Source organism: Microcaecilia unicolor, chromosome 1, assembly GCF_901765095.1.
Source record: "Microcaecilia unicolor chromosome 1, aMicUni1.1, whole genome shotgun sequence".
NCBI lineage: Eukaryota > Metazoa > Chordata > Amphibia > Gymnophiona > Siphonopidae > Microcaecilia > Microcaecilia unicolor.
Window position 1 is genome coordinate 48,609,024 of NC_044031.1, and position 20,318 is coordinate 48,629,341.

Here is a 20,318-nt window from a genome sequence, read left to right on the forward strand (position 1 = left end):
CTAGGCTGCTTGAAGCAAGATTAAATGTCAGTAGCCTGAAGTCGTGACACAGCCCCCCTAATGTTAGTTACTTTTTGTTCAAAATGCATAGCTAATTGATTAGCAGAGGGAATGGCTACAGTTACTGATGTTACATTTTCAGTTGATACAAGCTTATTAATAAGGTTAAAGAGCTTATGGGCAGGGCCGCCGAGAGACTGGGCGAAGCCCGGGACAAGGCCGCCCTGGCCCCCCCCCCCCCACCCAAGGTCACCGGGCCCCACCCGCCACCGGGCCCTCTCTCCACCCCGGGCCCTCTGCACAGACCTTAAGTGCCTCACCTTCGAAAGCGCAGCAAGCAGCGACAGACCACTCCTTCCGTGTCCCACCCTCGCGGGTTACATCAGGCGAGGGCGGGACACGGAAGGAAGTAGTGGTCTGCCGCTGCTTGCTGCGCTTTCGAAGGTGAGGTGCTTAAATTCAATGCCAGGGAGTGATGGAGGGCAGGTGGGCCAGACTGCGGTGGCGGCGCCGGGCCCCCCCCCCCCCCCAGAGGCCCGGGGAAATTTGTCCCCCCTGTCCCCCCCCCTCTCGGCGGCCCTGCTTATGGGTGTTTAAGTGATTGTGACCAATTTGCTCTTTATAGTACAGTTTTTCTCTTTTCTGCAGCTTTTGAAGTTGGTTCCAGACCTGCTTATAAGAGTTACACATGTAATTCTTAAGGCTTGATAAGTAATGAAGATGTTTTTCTTTCAGGTATCCATTTTTTACCCGTGATGGAAAGCTGAGTGCCCTTGCTGTGGACAGCGAACTCAAAGTGATTAGGAAGCTACAGAAGCAAATAAAGAGAGGGTGTGTGACTTTGAATTATCTTCTCTGGCTCTTAATAGATGGGGACAGAATTGATGGTTTGGGTGGCTGTAATTTTGTAGCTGTTTCTTCCTCTAGTAATTCCTTTTACTGGAAATTTCATGTTGAAAACTGATGAGGACAAATAAAGAAAAAAAGAAAACTGATAATGACAGGAATTTAGTTATTTTTTTGCAATAGTTTGCATCAGTAGAAATGTTAGTGTGGCTCCTAGTTTTCTGCCACAAATCCTGTGGAATTTTGTGTCAGTTCTGCAGCAAGTCTGAAATACAAAATTGTGCTTATAAATGTTTTGAGTATGGAAGAAAAATGTTTGTTTGACAAACTAGTGGCCCTGTTTACTATGGTGCACTAATGTTTTTAGCGCATGCTAAAAATTAACTCATGCTAACACTAGAGACACCCATAGGAATATATGGGTGTTTCTAGCATTAGTGTGCGCTATGAACACTAGTGCACCTTAGTAAACAGGGCCCTTAATTTGGAAAATCTACTTAATGCTATCTAGTGATGCTGGTAGCTTTCTAGATTGTGATATCTTTTGAAGAACCATCAAAAAGGATATTATGCTACTTTTGTTTTTTGGGCTATTCAGGTCCCTTCAGATTGCAACCTACAAAGACTCCATTCTTTTTCCAGGAACAGTGTGTCTTCTGCATTATGCAGTGATACCTGAAATGTTGCTGTTGAGGGAAGGTTCTTTAAAATACTGCTCCTTGATCCAAACTCCCAAGAAGCAGGCTGTCTTGATCAGTGCAATCAGTGTCAAATGTTAAATAAGTAAACCCCTCATTCTTTAGTTTTGTGCACCCAATTTTACAACTGCTGTGCAAAATTGCACATTCAATTTACTTAGTCTGTACTCTATAATCTTAGCACGCAAATTCTATAGCACATAACTGCAAGGAAGATGTGGACATAAAAGGGGCATGGGTGGGTCAAGGGAGTGCCCAGAACTTATGTACAAAGATTATAAAATACCCAGTTAGTGCACAACTGTAATAATTAGTTGCAGACATTTACCCCAGTCATTGACATGGTGTAAGTGGCTGCAACTAAATATTAGCACGTAAGTGCAGATTTATGCTAGTATTCTATAATTGCAATTATGCACATAATTGCTAATATAGAATTCATGATTAGTGCACAGCATCCCGACACCTAAATTGGCGACCTATAAAAAAAAATTACACCTGTTCTCCACTCCTGGGACTGCCTGTGCATATATTATATAAAAGCAAATGTTATGTTTTCTGAGTGCCTACTTTTATGTATGTATCACCTGGCACTCGGTTGCTGACTTCAGTAAAATTCTGTTCTGTGAGCTCAAATCACTTATTAACCCCCCCCCCCCCCCCCCCCCCCCATTTTCAATGATTCTTCAGTTTAAAGGAGGAGTGGCCTAGTGGTTAGGGTGGTGGTGGACTTTGGTCCTGGGGAACTGAGGAACTGAGTTCAATTCCCACTTCAGGCACAGGCAGCTCCTTAGTTCAATTCCCACTTCAGGCACAGGCAGCTCCTTGTGACTCTGGGCAAGTCACTTAACCCTCCATTGCCCCAGGTACAAATGAGTACCTGTATACAATATGTAAGCTGCATTGAGCCTGCCATGAGTGGGAAAGCGCGGGGTACAAATGTAACAAAAAAATAATAAAAAACTACACTTTCCTTTCAGCTGCTTCCGTCCTGGTACATAAGTACACCCAGTGTTGTCAAAGCAAAATTGTTTCATAGAAGACAAAATAATTTTTGCATCTTAAGATGCTTATGAGGGGTCTGCCTGCCCAATGTGTTTATTAGAACTGAAGGTGATGAGAACATTGAGTGGTTTCTGATTTAACCATGATTGTGTTTTGAATTTCAGCCAAGAACCAATCAGAAGTTTGTCCTGAACGTTAAGGGTGATCCATCTTGACCTTTTGACAGAGACTTCTTTCCTTCTAGATTTGATTTTGTTTATTGCTTACAACCTGCTGTTCCTACTATTGTCCCAAGTACAACTGTAGGCTACTAAGCAATAAGAAAAATGTCTCCTTGTCACTTTGTGAGCAGGGATTGGCTCACACACTGACTGGAAAGTAGATATTAAAAAAAAAAATCCAACCCTGGCATATTCCTGCCTTCCCCCATCCTCTACCCCCAACTTGCAAAAATACCCTGATAGTCCAGTGAGCCCTAGACATCACCCTGGGACTATCTGACCCTGGGCACCCCAGGCAAGGGAGGCTTTTCACCAGACAGCCTTCAGTGGTAGACTAAACCACCTAGCCCCTTACCATCCCACTGACTTCTAAAGTTGGTAGGCAGGAATGAGGGCCCACTAGCTCCTGCAACTGGTGCTGCCCCTACTGGGCATCAGGATACACCACTAGGGTCAGGTGCCACCATGTAGGAAAATAGTGTGCAGAAGGCATGAGTGAGTGGGCATCATTCTTGCCTCTCAAATTTTAGAGGTAGATAGGGGAGGGTCGCGGGGGTCCAGTTGGACCACTAAGATCTTGTAGAGGTGTGGCCACCAGTTTGGCTGCCAGAAATCTTGGGTGATCTAAGGTGAAGTGCCACACTTTACCTCATCACAATTTTGCTCTAGCTCTGAGCTGGTATTAAAGATTCAGTGCTAGGAAAAGAGTGGAAAAAAAACTGTGCGTCTTTTTTACATCAGGAGCAATTTCTTATTCAGCGTCCTCCGTACCTGTATATATGTAAACTGCTTTGAATGTAGTTGCAAAATACCACAGAAAGGCGGTATATCAAGTTCCATTTCCCTTTCCCTTGTCCACAGTACTACCCTTTAGCGTGGTGGTTTTACTGCTGATTTTTCGCACACTAAAATTTCTTAATGCACCAGGAATAATATTAGTACAAGTAAACCTGGAGTAAACTGTTGCATCAGGGCCTTAGATTGTATGCCCCTCTGGGGGCAGTGAAATACCTATACTTGAATACAACTCACTTTGAGCTACTACTGGGAAAAGCATAAGCTAAATCCATAAATCCGTCTTAAGTATGCACTTAACTCAAGTTAACACAGATTAATAAATTAACCTATTGGATTGTAAACCCTCTGAGGATGGGAAAATACCAACTGTGCCTAAAAAGGCGTGAGCTAGATCCAAATAAATAAATTGTTTATGGTTTGTTCAGTTTGTTGATTTATTGCCTTTTCATACAGAGGCACAACAAATGATAATCTCTACAACTGTCCTACTTCAAATGGAGAGAATACAATTACAATATAGTTATAGCTAGTTCACTTATAGCCCACCGTTTCCATAAATATAGTTCACAGCAGATTACAGAAAGATTCTAGAGCACAATAGTCTAGGAAATTACATAATATAGATGCAAAATAATACTTAAAGCAGTATAACATAATAACAACAACAACAATAATAATAAAGAAAAACAGAAAACAACTATAATTGAATTATTTATTTGTCAAATAGATCTGAAACAATAGTGTCTTTAGACCTTTCTTAAATATGGTATAGTTGGTAATATTTCTAAGATTATTTGGTAAAAAATTTCCAGAATTTTACAGCTTGAACAGTAAACAATTACAAGCTTTTTTGAGGTAATGCCTTTAGGACTCGGGAGATTAAATAATGACAGTTTCCGGAAATTATATAAATGGTTCGTTAATGTATAATGTATAAGATTGATCATGTATAATGGAACTTGTCCAAATGTAATCTTCCACAACAAACAGCCCATCTTAAAAAATATTCTCACCTCAACAGTCAACCAATGAATCTTAATAAAGTAAGAAGTAATTCTATCTGTTTTATGTAGAGAGAATATTAGGCATAAAGCAACATTTTGAACTGTTTGAATTTTTCTTATTAGATGTTTTGGTAAACCCAAGTAGATTATATTACAATAGTCGAGTTTACTAAGAATCAGGGCCCACACCACTAATTGAAACAATGCACTGCAGATAACAAATTAAAAAAAAAAAAAAGCAGGCAAACCCTGCGAGGTACAGTAACACACTATATGGGGCTCATTTTTGAAAGAGAAAAACGCCCAAAATATGACACACAAGGCACATAGATGTTTTTCTCTGAGAAAAACATACAAAGCGTATAGTCAAACAAAAGGGAAAAAAAGTCTCTCAACACTAGTACGTCCAGAACCAAACTTGTCCAGAGGGGGCATTTTGTGGGTATGACATGGGTGGTCTTATAATGGACGTCTCCAGCCCATAACGAATAGCAAAACAGTTTCAGTCTGGTGGGGAAAAAAATGTACGGAATTGGACCTGCTTTAAAAGTCCTTAAGGTAAGAGCCAACTTGTCTTTTGACCCATTTGTGATTTTGTGGAATTGGAGAGTGGAGAGCTAGGATCGTTGGTTATTGAGAGAGAGTTGCTGAGTGCTGTCTTAACGTTTGTCCATACCTGCTAGCCCCCACACCCCTCATAAACCCCCTTACCTGCTTGTCCTCTCTCTTTCAGTTTTCCAGTTTGTCCCTGTGCTTTGTACTGCTGCTGTGTGTGCAATTACTGTTTGTTGGTGGGAGGAGAGTGAGTGATTTGTGTTGCAGCTATATGTGAAGATTGAGTGATTGCTACTGTGTCTGTGTGTCAGGACTGTTTACTGGTGGTAGGAGGTGAATGCTGGTGATGGGAGAGTCTGTTGTTTGAGGGACTCACTGCATTCACTAGGTGCAGTAGGTGGAGGTGTGCACAGTCCTTAGTCTGGGATAAGTTGGTTGCACCTGTAATGTTTGGTAATGGCTGAACTGTATGCACTGTTGGCACATGAATTGATGGAGGTGGAAGGGGGGTTTGGAAGGAGAGACACCACAGGAGATACCCTCTTCCCCAGGCATTTAGACCCTGCTCCAGTTTCCTGGAGCTTACTGATGCCTAATGCCTCACCAGGTACCGGTTTGACAGGGCTACCATCTAGCACCTGTGTGACCAGCTCCAACCCCTCCTAAGCTCAGAACCTGTAGGAACAATCCTGTCCCTGTCCACCTGAAGGTCACCATCTCCCTCACTTTTCTGGCCACTAGTACTTTCCAGTCTGTCCTACCTGTGAAGGCGGGCCTGATCCAGCCCACAGTTTCCAATTGCCTCTCCCAATTCCATGATGCCTTCCTTACCCACACCTCTGAGTACATCTCTTTCCCCACTACCCCTCAGGCCCTGCAGAACAACATGGCAGAGTTCTATGACATAGCTCACTTCCCCTCAGTCATAGGCATCATACACTGCACACAGGCCCCCCCCCCCCCTTCCCAGGCACAAGAGGCCACCTATAGGAATAGAAAAGCATTTCACTCGATGAATATGCAAGTTGTGTATGATGCCCAGGGGGATATTGGGGACGTGTATGCCCGATACCTAGGTTCAACCCATGATGCCTACATGCTACAGCATTCAAGTATCTACCACAGGTTTGACTGAGGGGAGATCGCCGGCAGCTGGCTCCTAGGTAAGTGCAATCCCCTCCTCCCACAAACCTTCAGCATTACCTCTCTCCAGATGTCTCCACAGCCCAGTATTCCCACCCCAACTCTACAAGGTACCCAGACTAACCAATACACACCCTTTGTCACATTTTGCTTTCCCCTACAGGTGATGAGGATACCCACAATGGATCTGGCTCATGATTCCACTGGTGCACTCCTAAACCACAGTGAAGGAGGACGACAACAGCAGACATCGGACCACAGTGACATCGTAGAATGACCCTTTGGACAACTCAAGAACAGGTTCCAATGTCTCTATCTGTTCAGAGGAGAGCTCCTCTATAGCCTTGAAAAGGTCGCCAAGATCTTCATGGCCTGCTGCATGCTCCATAACCTGGCCCAGCACAGAGGCCAGGCACTCCCAGAGGAACCATAGCAGCAGGACCAAGACAACGAGGAGCCCGCCTTACACCCCTCCCCCCCACCCCCCGCCCACAGAGAAGGGCAGAGTGCACACCAGCTGGGAGACCCAGCCAGGGAAAGACTTGTTCAGACCAATTTTTAGTGAAGGTATGTGATATTTATTTATTACGACACAACACACCTACCCCACTACTACTACTACTACTTAACATTTCTAGAGCACTACTAGGGTTACGCAGCGCTGTACAAATTAACAAAGAAGGACGGTCCCTGCTCAAAGGAGCTTACAATCTAAAGAATGAAATGTCAAGTTGGGGCAGTCTAGATTTCCTGAGTAGAGGTGTAGTGGTTAGGTGCCGAAGGCGACATTGAAGAGGTGGGCTTTGAGAAATGATTTGAAGATGGGCAGGGAGGAGGCCTGGCGTATGGGTTCAGGGAGTCCGGTCCATGCATGGGGTGAGGCGAGGCAGAAAGGGCGGAGCACCACCCTCTGCGTGCATGACCCCAGCACAGTCTAGTACTGAAAGTCACCATGCCTACATTGCCTTCCCCCGCCCTCTCCCCTGTCCCCTCTATGAGGCACCTCAGTCCCCACACCCAGCACCAGCAGCTGCTGAGAAGGTGTCCCCAGCAATAGCAGCTGTAGTGCCTTTGTCCTCCCCTGTGGGGCTTGTTCTGTCCCCACTCTCACCAGAGGTGCTGGCTGCCTCAGTTTCCCTCTGGAAATCAGGCCACCTGGTCAGCTGGGGGGCAGGTTGAGGTGGGGCAGCCTCGGGTGCATTGTCCACCAGTGGCAGCTGCATAGGCCCGCAGATCCTGTCAGATGCCTAGCGTCTACCACCGCCATAGATTTTTGTGCACCTAGTGGTGCTCCTTCATCATACCCTTCCTCCACTTGTTAGCAGCCTCCAGGGACACCTCCCTTTCCCCCCCCCCCCCCCCCCCAAAAGCATGATGTCCAACTTCCTTTACCAGTACTTGATTTTGTGCCAGGTGTCTGGTGGCCAGCCTAATCACCTGCATCCTATGCTGGTGAAGTCCCCCTCTCTGTTTGGTCTGTGGCTCCTCATGACCCTCATTCGTGTTCCTGTCATTGACCAGATCAGCAAATGCTGCTGGGGGGGAGGGTTGGAAGTTCACTTCTGAGGGCTCCTCAGTTGTCTCATGTTCCAACTCGTCTCCTCCAGTAGCCTCCTATGCCTCCATAGCTGCCACTCCTGATGGCACTGTTGCTACTGCCCCCTCCTCTGCAGCATGTGGCTGACTGGGCTGGTGGTTGCTGGGTCCTGCCTTGCCCTCTGAGTCACTAGCATCGTCTGCATAACAAAAGTGGATTAAAGGTGTTTTATGTGGAAACTAACCTGTCACTGTGCTGCACCTTTACTTTATAGACCCCTACAAGGGCACCTCCAGCACAGATGATGTTGAGGAATGCCATTCTCATGCAACCCAAAAATAGCTGCCTCCGTATGCAACAAAGCTAGAGCCAAGGGGTATGGGACACTATGTACCGGAGAGCCCAAAATGTCAGCTACACATGCGGGTGAGTAGAGAAAAGGATTGTGGATGGATTGCAGAGGGCACACACTGGTTGGTGATTGGTCAAGGTGGAGGGGAGAAAGAAGGCACCAAAATAGAACAGATACCGTCCACTAATGTCTCCTCCCTGTGGAATATTTGGGACATGACCCCTGATATTCAGGCCTTTCACCATGTCCTTTGGTGTGCCTTCTCTCCCCCTCCTTCACCTACCTTAGAACCTGGCCTACACATGGGAATGTGATCAATGATGCCCCCCTCCCCCACCTCCCAATGACCCTGCTTGTAGAAGGGAGGTTGATAGAGAAGAGAGCCAGGACAGCTTGCAAGTGCAAAACGTACCTGACTCCTCAGGCTGGGTCGATGTGTCTTGGCTCCCAACTCCACGTATCCGCTCCTGGGGGAGGAGAGTGTGCACCATCTGCTCCAGGGTGCTGAGGTTGATGGTATCACCTAGAGGATTGGCACCAGCCTTGCAGTGGACCACTGGCACCATTTCCTCTTGCAGTCTTCAACCTTCCTGTTGCCATGATGAACTGCATTGAGGCGCTCACAGATGGCACCCCCACTCCCTCTTCTTGGTGGAGGCTGAGAGCCTCTGTCCCCTGGGGGCATACAAGTTTGAATGTCTCTTGGAGATCTCCTTCACTGGCACATCAGTCTCAGCATCTGTGAAGTTCTTCCTGCTAGGATCTGCTTTCTTTGGAGCCATTGTGAAAAGGGAGATTTGAAAATAGTGTGATGAACAATTAAGTAGACTTCTGGGAACATTTAGGGTGGAGATAGCTAGACGTTTTGCAGATGGATGGGATTTTTTTTCGATTATGATCGACACCTGAAAATGTCTGCAGGAAATAGTGGCAGAAACGTGATTTGATTATGGGCCTCAGGTATAGACGTCATGGGGAGTTTTCTGTGAAGTAGAATTGTTTGGTTAATGATCTTCCCTCTTATAACGGTTCCAAAGTGGGAGGTGGATTTTCTTGTGCTCACATATTTCCATACGTGACTTCTTTGCCCTCCATTCCCCCCCCCCCCTCCAGAATCACCCAGCTGTACATAGGAAGCCTTGAGCCAGATGGACTCCACTTTTGCCATATTCTACAGGTAAGCACAGACCTCTCATCCCACACTTTCCCTTCTGCTAAAAAGCAGACCTGAGATTTGCTGTGCCCTATGTATCTGCTAACCAGGGACTCCTTGCCTTTTTCAGGACCTGAATGCAGGACAGGAGCTGGTCAGCAGGAACAGAAGGCATAACAGTGGACTGTGATACTGATACAAACTGTTTCCAGCCTATGTGTCTTGTTCTCAAATGGACATGCCCAGTTGTGGCTGTTTGCAAGGCGTGGAAGGGGAGAGGCCTTGGAAATGGATTTGTGCATCACCTTCTCCACTGATCTTAGGGTCAAGGGCTCCCCATCTAGTGCATTTCTCCAGATTTACATCTGGCATCTATCTTCACCGGCTTCATGAGTGTTCACATCTGGTGGCTTTGCTCCTGATTTGCTCCTCATATGTCTCCCCAGTAGGCTCCATCCCTATTTGTGTGGTGAACCCCATTCTCCTTTTCTCAGGTGCCCACCCATTCCCAGGGTTCAGGGTAGAGAGTTGCACGGGCACAGAAATCTTACCCATCCCCACCCGTCCCCACTGGAATCTTACCCATCCCCACCAGAATTTAACCTGTCCCCACCGAGTCCTGCAAGACTTTAATGGTACATAAAAAAATTCCGGTCAGTTCTCTTGGTCTCTGTCTGGTTTCCAGCAGTAGCACTGCAGGCAAGGAAGGAACAGAAGTTGGAATTTGGAACACTCTGTAAGACTTGTCTCTGATTCACTGGCACTGTATGCTGAGAGGTCACCACATGCATGCGCCAGTGACTAAGGTGACATCTGATGCTCATGCATGTGTCAGAGTTGAGGTCTGCGCATCAGCCTGAGAGCAGAAAGGATTAATAGTAACATAGTAAATGATGGCAGATAAAGACCTGAACGATCCATCCAGTCTGCTCAGTAGTCACACTCATTATCAATTTATGATTAAATCAGCAATGAACGTGAAGATATATACTTGATTATGGTCTTTCTTTGACGTTTCTGGGACATACACCATAGAAGTCCATCCGGCCCTATCCTTATGTTCCAACTGCTGGAGTCGCCGTCACAGCCCACTCCAGCCTATTCATCTCCTCATTTGCGGACACAGACCTTAAAAGTCTGTCTAGCACTGTCCTTACGTTCCAGCCACTGAAATTGCTAAGTCCTTTCCAGCCCATTCTAAACCAGATTGCCATATATGAGATACAGACCATACAAGTCTACCCGGTATCGGCCCTTGTTCATCACAACTGGAGTCGCTATCTAAGTGTCACTCAACACATCCACACACATGCAGCCATTTAAGTTTAGGTTTTTTCTAACTTCCATTTTCTAATTAGAGATCCTCTATGTTCATCCCACACCTTTTTGAATTCCGTCACTATTTGTGTCTCTACCACCTCCTTAATGGAAGACTTTCCGCATCTGTGCTGTTAAAGCAAGGAGGAGGAGATGGCACTCAAAGAACTTGATACTTGGTAAGTGAGAGGCTGGCATAGGTGCATCTTACATTTCAATGCGAAACCTGCAGGAATTGTATCCATCCTCACGGAAACCCTGCAGAACTGATTCCATCTCCACGGGAACCCCGCAGATCTGCTTCCATCCCTTCAGGAACCCCTCGAACCCTGTTCCCATGCAGGTCTCTAGTTCAGGGAGGACCATTGTATATATTGATTGTCATTTGCAGAATAGTGAACACACTCATACGATCCTATATTGTTGAGCACATTTGAACCTTCTCTCCAGTCCTGTAAACCATTCTAAATTGGGGCAGATGTGGGACCCTCACAGGACCACAAACATATTCTGGGGAAGGGCATCCAGTTACAGTTCCTGCTCTTCATCCCCTTCAGGTGGCTTTGGCCTGGTGCACACACTATTCTCCTGGCCTGTGCCCTGCTGATCCCTGATTGAGGCTAGTTACTCTTACGCGCAAGCACCCCTGCTGTTCAGTACCTGACTGGTTGCAATTGTAATAAAATAAACGTGTCTAATTGTTCCTTTGACCCCTGACTCATGTATATATCCCCCACAGTTGTACAGGATTGATTTAATTTTCCTTCTCACCCATGTATACTATTGCCGTAAGAATGTTCATGTATACATATTACATTGCTGTTGGCATGTCTTTGCTTCCCTCAACCATGTTGCTTGTGGATAAGGAAGCATGCAGAACAGAGAGTAAACTATAGTCTAAGTACTGCCTATGCATATCTGCTGGTAACTTCCAGGCAGGTTGCTAGTGCGAGACAACATAACTTTCTTTTGAGTAGCTCTATGCTGTGTGTCAAAAGGGTGTAGGGCTGCAGGCTCAAGGGGGTTAATGGGGCTGATCTCCTGATGCAAGCTGTAACGAACAGACAGGGAAAGCCTTTGAATAGGCTAATTGTGGCCCACATCAGTTCATGTGTTCCTATACCTGGTCACTGCAGTGCACCAAAATACTTTGCATGTTTGATAAAGGACACCTGTGATGCCTACAGGTTTCAGCCTCCATCATGGAACTGGACTTGGGGATCAGCACGCCATGTGTCTGCCAATGTTTCCATCACAGACCATGCAGCCCTACCACTCCCAGCGTTCTGTCCTACCACATTTCTGGTGGCAGCATAGGCATTGTAGAAGGAACTGCCATCTCCCCCCCCCCCCCCTTCCCCTCCAGGAACAGATGGGTACAGACTTGAATGGTGAGCTTGGTGGGCAGTCTGCCCCATACTGTGACCCACTTTGAATTATCTCCCTTAATGCTTCTACATTCCAGACCTTCCCCTAATCCCCAGAGGACACTGGCTGAGCTGATGGGTGTAGGGTATCTGGAGGTGGAGCTCTTCCCAAGCAGGGTTAAGAGGCCAGAGATTGGGCTGCCTTGTCCGGGGCCAGGAATCTGTCTTCAGATATCTGTGTATGCAGTGGCTACATTTTTGGCACATGACTCTCAGACAGTAGTCCTGCCCCCATCTCATCAGCTGAGGGGCCAACCTGCCCCCCCCCCCCCCCCACCAGGACCTAGCAGGCCAATGTGTAGCCCCCTGACAGTCAGAAAAGGCATCACTCCCACATGGCCTACAGCCATTAGCTGGCAGAATGGAGTTGAAAGGGAGACTGCAGGCATGTGGTTCATACCCTTTCCTCTTGTGAAGGTGTTTAGGAGCACCTTTATCAGATGCTGTGGTGGGCCACCTTAGTTCAACTGGTCTCGCAGACTGGTGAAGGCCCTAAGCCAGTTGACATCACCCAAATGTGGGCTAATTGAGATGCAATGCTTGATGGTTTGGTGTGGCCTTCCTCTGCTGCAGGGCCCATTGGAGCCTTGGCCAGTGGTACAGCATTTAACATTCAAGGTGAACTGCTATGATGGTGCATACAGAGGGCCCTTTGCACACTCCCCTCCTCATCTGTGGTGCCTTCCCCCTTCCCTTAATGCAGTGTCCCTCTCCAAGGGTTTGTATAGTACGTTTAGCAGCACAAGTCCAGTCAGCCTGGCATGTCAGGCTATCAACACATTGTATACAAAGTAGAGACACAGACCCTTGTATGCAAAAATATCAAACATTTGTAATTAGGAGCACAAAACTATTTACAAACGGGGGGGGGGGGGGGGGTTGTTGTTTCCCCTCATTGATGGTGGGTCCGCCCCTTATGCATCCTTTGCAGGAACTCCACTACCAGGAGCAAGAGCTGCCTGTGTCCCCATCTGCTGCTCCATGAGCTTCCTTAGTCCAGCCACCTCCTGCAGCCAGTGGATCTGCATGGCAGCCACTTGCTGCAGGAGATGCAATAGGTGATCTGGTCCAGCGGGCTCCCCAGCCAGCACGGCAAATGTGGCCGCTGCATTGTCCTGCGGCGGGTGCTGCTGCTGCTGTTCCTCCTCTTCTTTCCCCTCAAGAGGGGGCATGCCCTCCCAGGGGTCCTTCCCCTCTGCACCCTCCACTTGGTGGGGACCGGTGATGGGCGCCTCCCATACCCCCAGGTCAACCACTATATTGTCCTCCAGGGTGTCCTGGGTGACCTGATTGTCCTGGGCAGCCAAGTGCCCTGTGTGTGTAAGAGGTTTTAACTTTAGGTCAGCACATCCTACATGGCTTGCATTGTGCAACAGCTGGCTGCTGTAAGCCAGGGATAGAGACAGGTGTGGGCAGTAGTGATTACCTAGGGATATGTCTAAGGCGTGGGATCAACCTCTTTGCTTTCAATGATCAAGCACTACCACCATAAACCTTATGTCGAATAGGATCTCTGTATAGTCGAAGACCTAATGTATGTTACAATCCAATTTATTACTCAGGAACCTTTAAGCATTACCATAATGTATTCTTCTTCACCATGTATGTATACACATGGTATATATATACTATGATCTGTCCCATATATATCATATTCCATGTATGTTACCATGTATGTATGTACCTTAACGCAAGTCCATTTGTATTCTGCTACCCGGAAATGGCAACCGCCATTACGGCAAATGTAAGCCACATTGAGCCTGCAAATTGGTGGGAAAATGTGGGATACAAATGCTACAAATAAATAAATGAGTTGTCATTGCAGGGTGGTCTGGCAATGGGCACGCAGGAAGTATTGCCAGTGCCCAGTTCTTTGTCAGCAGCATGTTTGGGGTAAGGGGTTAGCCCTGTGGTACTTGTATACAAGCGTTATGGGTTCAATTCCCATTGTAGGGGGTTGTGGTGATGGTTATTTTTTGTACTGTTTTATGTGATGACTTTAAGATTTACAATCCTATTCAATACATGCAATTACCAGGAATTCAGCCAAGAAAATCAGGAAACAATATCCACCCTAGGAAAGGGGATAGTAAAAGTAACCACCATGATCCTCTACAATAAGGGAAATGGATCAGAGAATATATAATACCAGAAGAGCAATAACTCTACTTAAGTGGTAACTTTTTTTAAATCTCCTGCTGTAGAGGTTGCAATGTACTAGGTAGATCTGTGTACCACACAGAGCCCTTTGGGTTTGGTGGCTGGTGGAGGGTAAGCAAGGGGCTCCCCCATTCCTTTTCATGTCATCTCATAGTCACACTCTAGGGAGGATGGCTGCATCCTCAGCCCTTGATATCGGACAGAGGTTATAGAGGTGCCCTGTTTGTGATACTTACATGGGACCTAGAGATACTGTTGCACGCACCGGATCAGCGCCTCAAGGACTCTAGCTCCCTTTGGATGCCATAGCACCAGCAAAACACAAGTTTGTACACCAGGGTTCAAGTGATGGGCCTTCTTGCCTTCACATACATCATTGTTTTGGAATTCAAGTTGTGTAGTGCTCTTCACATTGGCTGTGAGAGCTATCAATGGGCATATGGGGGGGGGGGTGCATTATACAAGCACAGGTGGTATGAGAGCTGATCTGGACATGGGGACATATAGTGTCATGGTGGACTTTCTGTGCAGCTGTATTGCAGAGATGTGGGGATGGGCAGCAAGGTACAGCTGGTGTTTGGGCATCTAAATGTACTTTAAAGAGCTTCTTCTAATGTTCACATCACTATGTAAGCGGGCCCAGAGAAGAGGGGAAGGTGTGCAGGTCTGTGTGGTCCCTCATGATAGCTCTGCATGGGTGGTGGCCCACATACTTTCTGGGCATTGGATGTGGTATACATTCGGATTTCAGCAATAGTTAATTTTTTTCCCTTCCATTCTGTATTTATGGATGTGCACATATACATCCATGATTAGCATTGAATGAGGAACTACAGTAAGACCTTGGATTGGTGAGGAAGCTCTTAGGTGTACTGCAACAGGAAAGGAACATCAGTGCCTGTACCCTGCCCATGTCTAGTGATCCGGGGTAGTGGGGGCAGGTATTGCTGGACACTTACCTTGCCAGGGTGTCTCTAATGTGAGTCCAGGGCACTGCATTGGCACTTGCCTCTGTGGTGCATTGTAAGCCACATTAAGCCTGACACTGTTGGAAAACTGTGGGGTACAAATGAGATAATAAATAAATAAATTTCAGGAGGGCAGGTGGTGGTGCCTTCAGTTGTGCCAATAGCTGGCTCTCCTGAGGGAAGTAGTTAGGCTCTCGCCTCAGGGACATCCTGCCATAGCAATGAACGTTACTCCACGTGCAAAGCTATACATGGACGCTTTGCACGTTGAGGGGATGTCCTGCCGTGAGCATGCACATTTTTTGTGAACATGGGGGGACATCTAGTAACAGATGTTTTATGCTATATATTTTCGAACACTGGGGACAGAAAGAGTAAAGTATTGCCTTTAGTAATAGAGCATCAGACCAGAGGCCTTTCAAAAGCTCACATTCTGATAAAGTCCTCACATAGGTTAGGTGTCCATAAGTTCATCTTAGCTTTTTTTCTCTTTAGTTATATATGCTCTATGCATTAGTTTGCAGATATTTTATTTCCATAAGTCTTATTTTTGGTATTTTCATACATAGGGAAACGTTCATAATTGTTTTCGTTTATATATCTTTGCTTTGGGACATTTAGCAGAAAACGTCCAAAGTTGGACTTAGACGTCATATCGAAAATGCCCCTCTATATCAAATATAAAAACAATATTATACCAATGTATTCACAGGATCTACAACATTAGAATAAAATTTTCTTAAAGAGAAATGTTTACAAAGCTTTTCAGAAGACAAAATAGTTTTGTATATTTCTCAACTGTAGTGCAATTGAATTCCAAAGAGCCAGTGCTTGGTATAAAAGACTGGCAGAAGATATAGACTTATGTGCCATCTCCCTGGAATTAGGAAAGTGAAGCTGGACATTATCGCAAAGACATCTGATTTTAGCAGTGATCTGGGCCCAGTTCGGTAGATAAGGAGCTAAGCCATGCAGAATCTTAAAAATCAGTATACAAACTTTGAACTGGACATCTACCTCCACCGTCAGCCAATGAAGCGCCACCAACATTGGGGTCGCTCTATCATATTTATGGACACAGAGAATTAAACGAGCAGCCATATTCTGAAGTGTTTGCAATTTCCTTCGAAGATACTTGTGACAGCATAAATACTATTACTATAGTCTAGGATAGACAGAAGTAGACTCTGAATTACCAAGTGAAAGATGAGAGTATCGCATGGGAAGCTTGTTGAATGGAGGAATAAATGACCTTGAAAAACCAGTACAGAAGAAAATGAAATAGAGATCTTTCTAAGAGTAGTTCATGATCTGGAGCTGACTGTGTTTTCCTTGTTACAGTGTTTTCAGAGACTCTAATATTATTCTGGGACAGAGGGGAAGAGGCAACAATTGGGCCTATGGTAAGGAACAGTGTTTATGGAGAGCCAATACAAATGAAAAAGAATGGGTAATATCCTATTGTGAATCAATCTAGCTGCTGTGTTTTTGTAATAAATGGAACCGTTGTTAAAATACTATGAGGCATATTTTCAAAGCACTTAGCCTTCCAAAGTTCCATAGAAACCTATGGAACTTTGGAAGGCTAAGTGCTTTGAAACGCTAAGTGCTTTGAAAATATGCCTAAATGTGATACAACAATCTAGATGGAAAAAAAATAAGAGCGTGAGTTAAAATCTGAAATTGATGTTTATGAAAGAATATCTGCATTTGTTTCCAAAAGATTTTCTTAACCAGATTCTTAATCTGTGCTTCCATTGTCAACATAGGATCCAGAATGATCCCCAAAATCCCTAAAGTATACTTCAATCAAATTACTGTAATCATATGAGATCATTATCAATAATCATATCAGAACAAGGCCTTGAATCTTCATATATTCCCAATGAATACATCCTAGTCTTTGCCTTATTTAAGCTCAAATGATTCAGTGATGCCCGGTTTTCTACTAACTTAAAGCAAAATTGGACTAGTTTAGTGGTTTTTGAAAAGTGCTCATTTGAGTCTGCTTTCCATTTTCTTAAAGGTGTCCTTTGGGTTTTAACTGCCTTGTTCACATTGCCATTAGACCATGCTGGCAGTTCATGTCCATAAGATCAGTTTGCCAAAGAGTAAAGTATTGCCTTTAGTAATAGAGCATCAGACCAGAGGCCTTTCAAAAGCTCACATTCTGATAAAGTCCTCACATAGGTTAGGTGTCCATAAGTTCATCTTAGCTTTTTTTCTCTTTAGTTATACAGTATATGCTCTATGCATTAGTTTGAATTGCATTTCTTCTGTTTGTAGTTGTTTGTTACATATTAGTAAATAGCTTAACCCTTTCACCTTGCTAAGTGTTCTGTTTCTACTTCCTGTACCCATGTCCCTCCAAGTACATGATATTTCACAGAGCATCTGATGTAGACCCATTACAATATTTATAGCCCTTTTCTGGACCACCTCAATCTTGTCTATATTCTTCCAAGGTTATGGCTTCCAAAGCTAAACGCAGTACTTCAGTGATCTGTATAGTAGCGTATTTGTTTCTTCCAGTACCAGTGAAAGGGTATCGAGCACCCCAAGCATACCATCAGCCTTCTGTCACCCCCATCATTTCCCCACCCCCTCCCCACCCCCAATTAATTTTCAGGCCTTTAGGATCTCCGTCCTTTTCCTCATTTTCATAATTAAACAGAACAATCATGATGACTCCCTTCCCCAAAAACAATCCTATAAAATCACATAATTGGAATAGGGCTGCTGGCACCAATGTTTAAGAGGTTCAGTAGATTTTAAATTAGAACACAGGGGAAAGCACATGGCTCAAAGCAAGGTATGTTTTAAAGGCAAAATACTGAAGTATCTAGATAGTGAGTTTGTGGTAAAGGCTGAGCAATGTTCAACATTCCAGCAGACATGTGTTTCATAAATCATGACAAACTGTTTTGATGAATGTGTCATTTGTGTGTGTGTGGAGGGGTGTTTGGGGGGAACAAACTATATAAAAAGTAATCAAATGTGTAAATGTATAAACTAAAAGAAATAAAGAAATATATACTATGCTGCCTGAAGGTAGTAATTGAAATTTCTTCTACTGTTGCCACTCTTTACTAGTTAATACAAAAATATTCAAATTCTTTTATCACCTCACTAATAGTGGCACAAATTTTCTCCAATATTGAGCACTTTGAGAAGTAACATAAAGCTCTTAAAAAAAAAAAAAAGAAACATTAGGAAGATATAGCAAACCTACTATATATAAAATGTCACTATCTCCAAGAACTCAAATAATGTTAATCCTACCTATAAAATGCAAAACTTAATATATTAAAGCAGGCTCTAAAACATCAATATATCTCCTGTAGGGAAAACAGAAATTAGACTGCTACAAATTCCTACACAGAAACTACCTACTAGCAGAATACGTTATCTTGGTTAGAGACACAAAATTAGACCACCACCAAATACAGAACAAGGGACCACAAATTAGAAATGTGACCATGACTGGGAAAAGTGAATAAAGTCACCAGAAAGAAAAAAAAAACGAGGTTTTAATAAACAATGTTAGAGCAAACAAGTTGTAATAAAAAGTTAAAGTCCAAACATGTAACTTTTCAGGCTGCTTGTGGACCCATGATATGACAAATCGGCCATTCTCAACATTTTAGATCTGAAACTGTAGTCACCTTTTCCCAGAGACAGTCACAAATGTGCAGGCAAGCCTAAAGTTTGTTTGCTTTGCTATCCACTCCATCCTCCCTGCAGCCAGACAGTTGCAGGCTGGATTAGGAAATAGAATAGCTCTTTTTTGTTACTGTCTTTGTACTATAACCTCACCCTTCCCCTCCTATTCCCTGCCTGTTGTCTGGAATGGGAGGGGCAGGAACAGTAAGCAGAAAAGTCATTTGTTTGTTTTTTTCTGTTGCTTAAGATAAAAGAATTGCCAGTCATGTTGCTAGGCAATCGCCTAGTTTGCCTAATGCAAGTACCCACCCTCATTTCCTCTCTCCTATTAGTGATACCTCTCCTTTGTTTCCCTATGATTCTGGTCAACATATTGTGACATTGTTTTGTTACTTTTTAAATCATTGAATATTATTACCCTGAGGTACAAACTAGCTGCTGGAATCCTCCCCTGCCATCTTTTATCTGTTTCTTCAGATTTCTGTTCAACAATTTTTCTTAGTATTGAAAAACAGAGAGTCACTCCTTTAGCGTTAAGAACATTAGAGCTTTACCATACTGGATCAGATCAAAGGTCCATCTAGCTCAGTATCCTATTTCTAACGGTGGCCAATCCAGGTCACAAGTACCTGACAGAATTCCAAAACGCAGTGGCTTTTCCCAGGTCAGCTTACGGACTTCACCTCCAGTTGGTGAGAGGTCATATTTGTGTGCTCAATGCAAAGAGCTCCTAGCTCTCAGAGAGTGAGTCCATTCTCTTGAGACTAGAGTAGCAGACTTTTGGAGGAGCTGAGGGAGACAGAGAGGTACACAGAGGAGGCCTACAAGGACCTTGTAGAGAAGTCCCACCTCCAATCTGGCAGCCCCTGTGCTGCCTTGGAGGATGGAGGTCTTCTAAAAGGAGAGCATCACCCTGGTGCAGCTGGAAGTAATCCTGTAGCTATGACCAGCACACAAGGGGATGCAATGTCTTCTCACACCAAGGATTTGTCTCCAGGAGCTACTGCCCAGGAAGGAATGGTTAGGATGGCTGTTGTAGTTGGTGATTCGATTATTAGGCATGTAGATAGCTGGGTGGTTGGTGGACGTGAAGATCGCCCGGTCACTTGCCTGCCTGATGCAAAGGTGGTAGACCTTGCGAATCACCTCGATAGGATTTTAAATAGTGCTGGGGAGGAGCCGGCTGTCCTGGTACATGTGGGTACGAATGACATAGGAAAATGTAGGAGAGAGGTTCTGGAACCCAAATTTAGGCTCTTACGTAGAAAGCTCAAATCCATAACCTCTAGGGCAGCATTTTCCGAAGTGCTTCCCGTTCCACGTGCAGGGCCCGAGAGACAGTCAGAGCTCCGAAGTCTCAATTCGTGGATGAGGTGATGGTGCAGGGAGGAGGGTTTTAGGTTTTATAAGGAACTGGGCAACGTTCTGGGGAAGGGAGAGCCTGTTCCGGAAGGATGGGCTCCATGTTAAC

At 44.9% G+C, this 20,318-nt stretch overlaps 1 protein-coding gene across 4 annotated transcripts in view; it reads left to right on the forward strand.

Moving 5' to 3' along the window:
* The window catches only part of LOC115465994 (tubulin delta chain-like), a 145,908-nt gene that overhangs the window by 42,662 nt on the left and 82,928 nt on the right, over nucleotides 1–20,318 (forward strand). For all 4 annotated transcript variants that reach the window (XM_030196945.1, XM_030196953.1, XM_030196928.1 and 1 more), the window contains 2 exons: nucleotides 736–831; nucleotides 16,526–16,587. In XM_030196945.1, coding sequence (XP_030052805.1) covers nucleotides 736–831; nucleotides 16,526–16,587 — 158 coding nt within the window. The remainder of the gene's footprint in view (nucleotides 1–735; nucleotides 832–16,525; nucleotides 16,588–20,318) is intronic.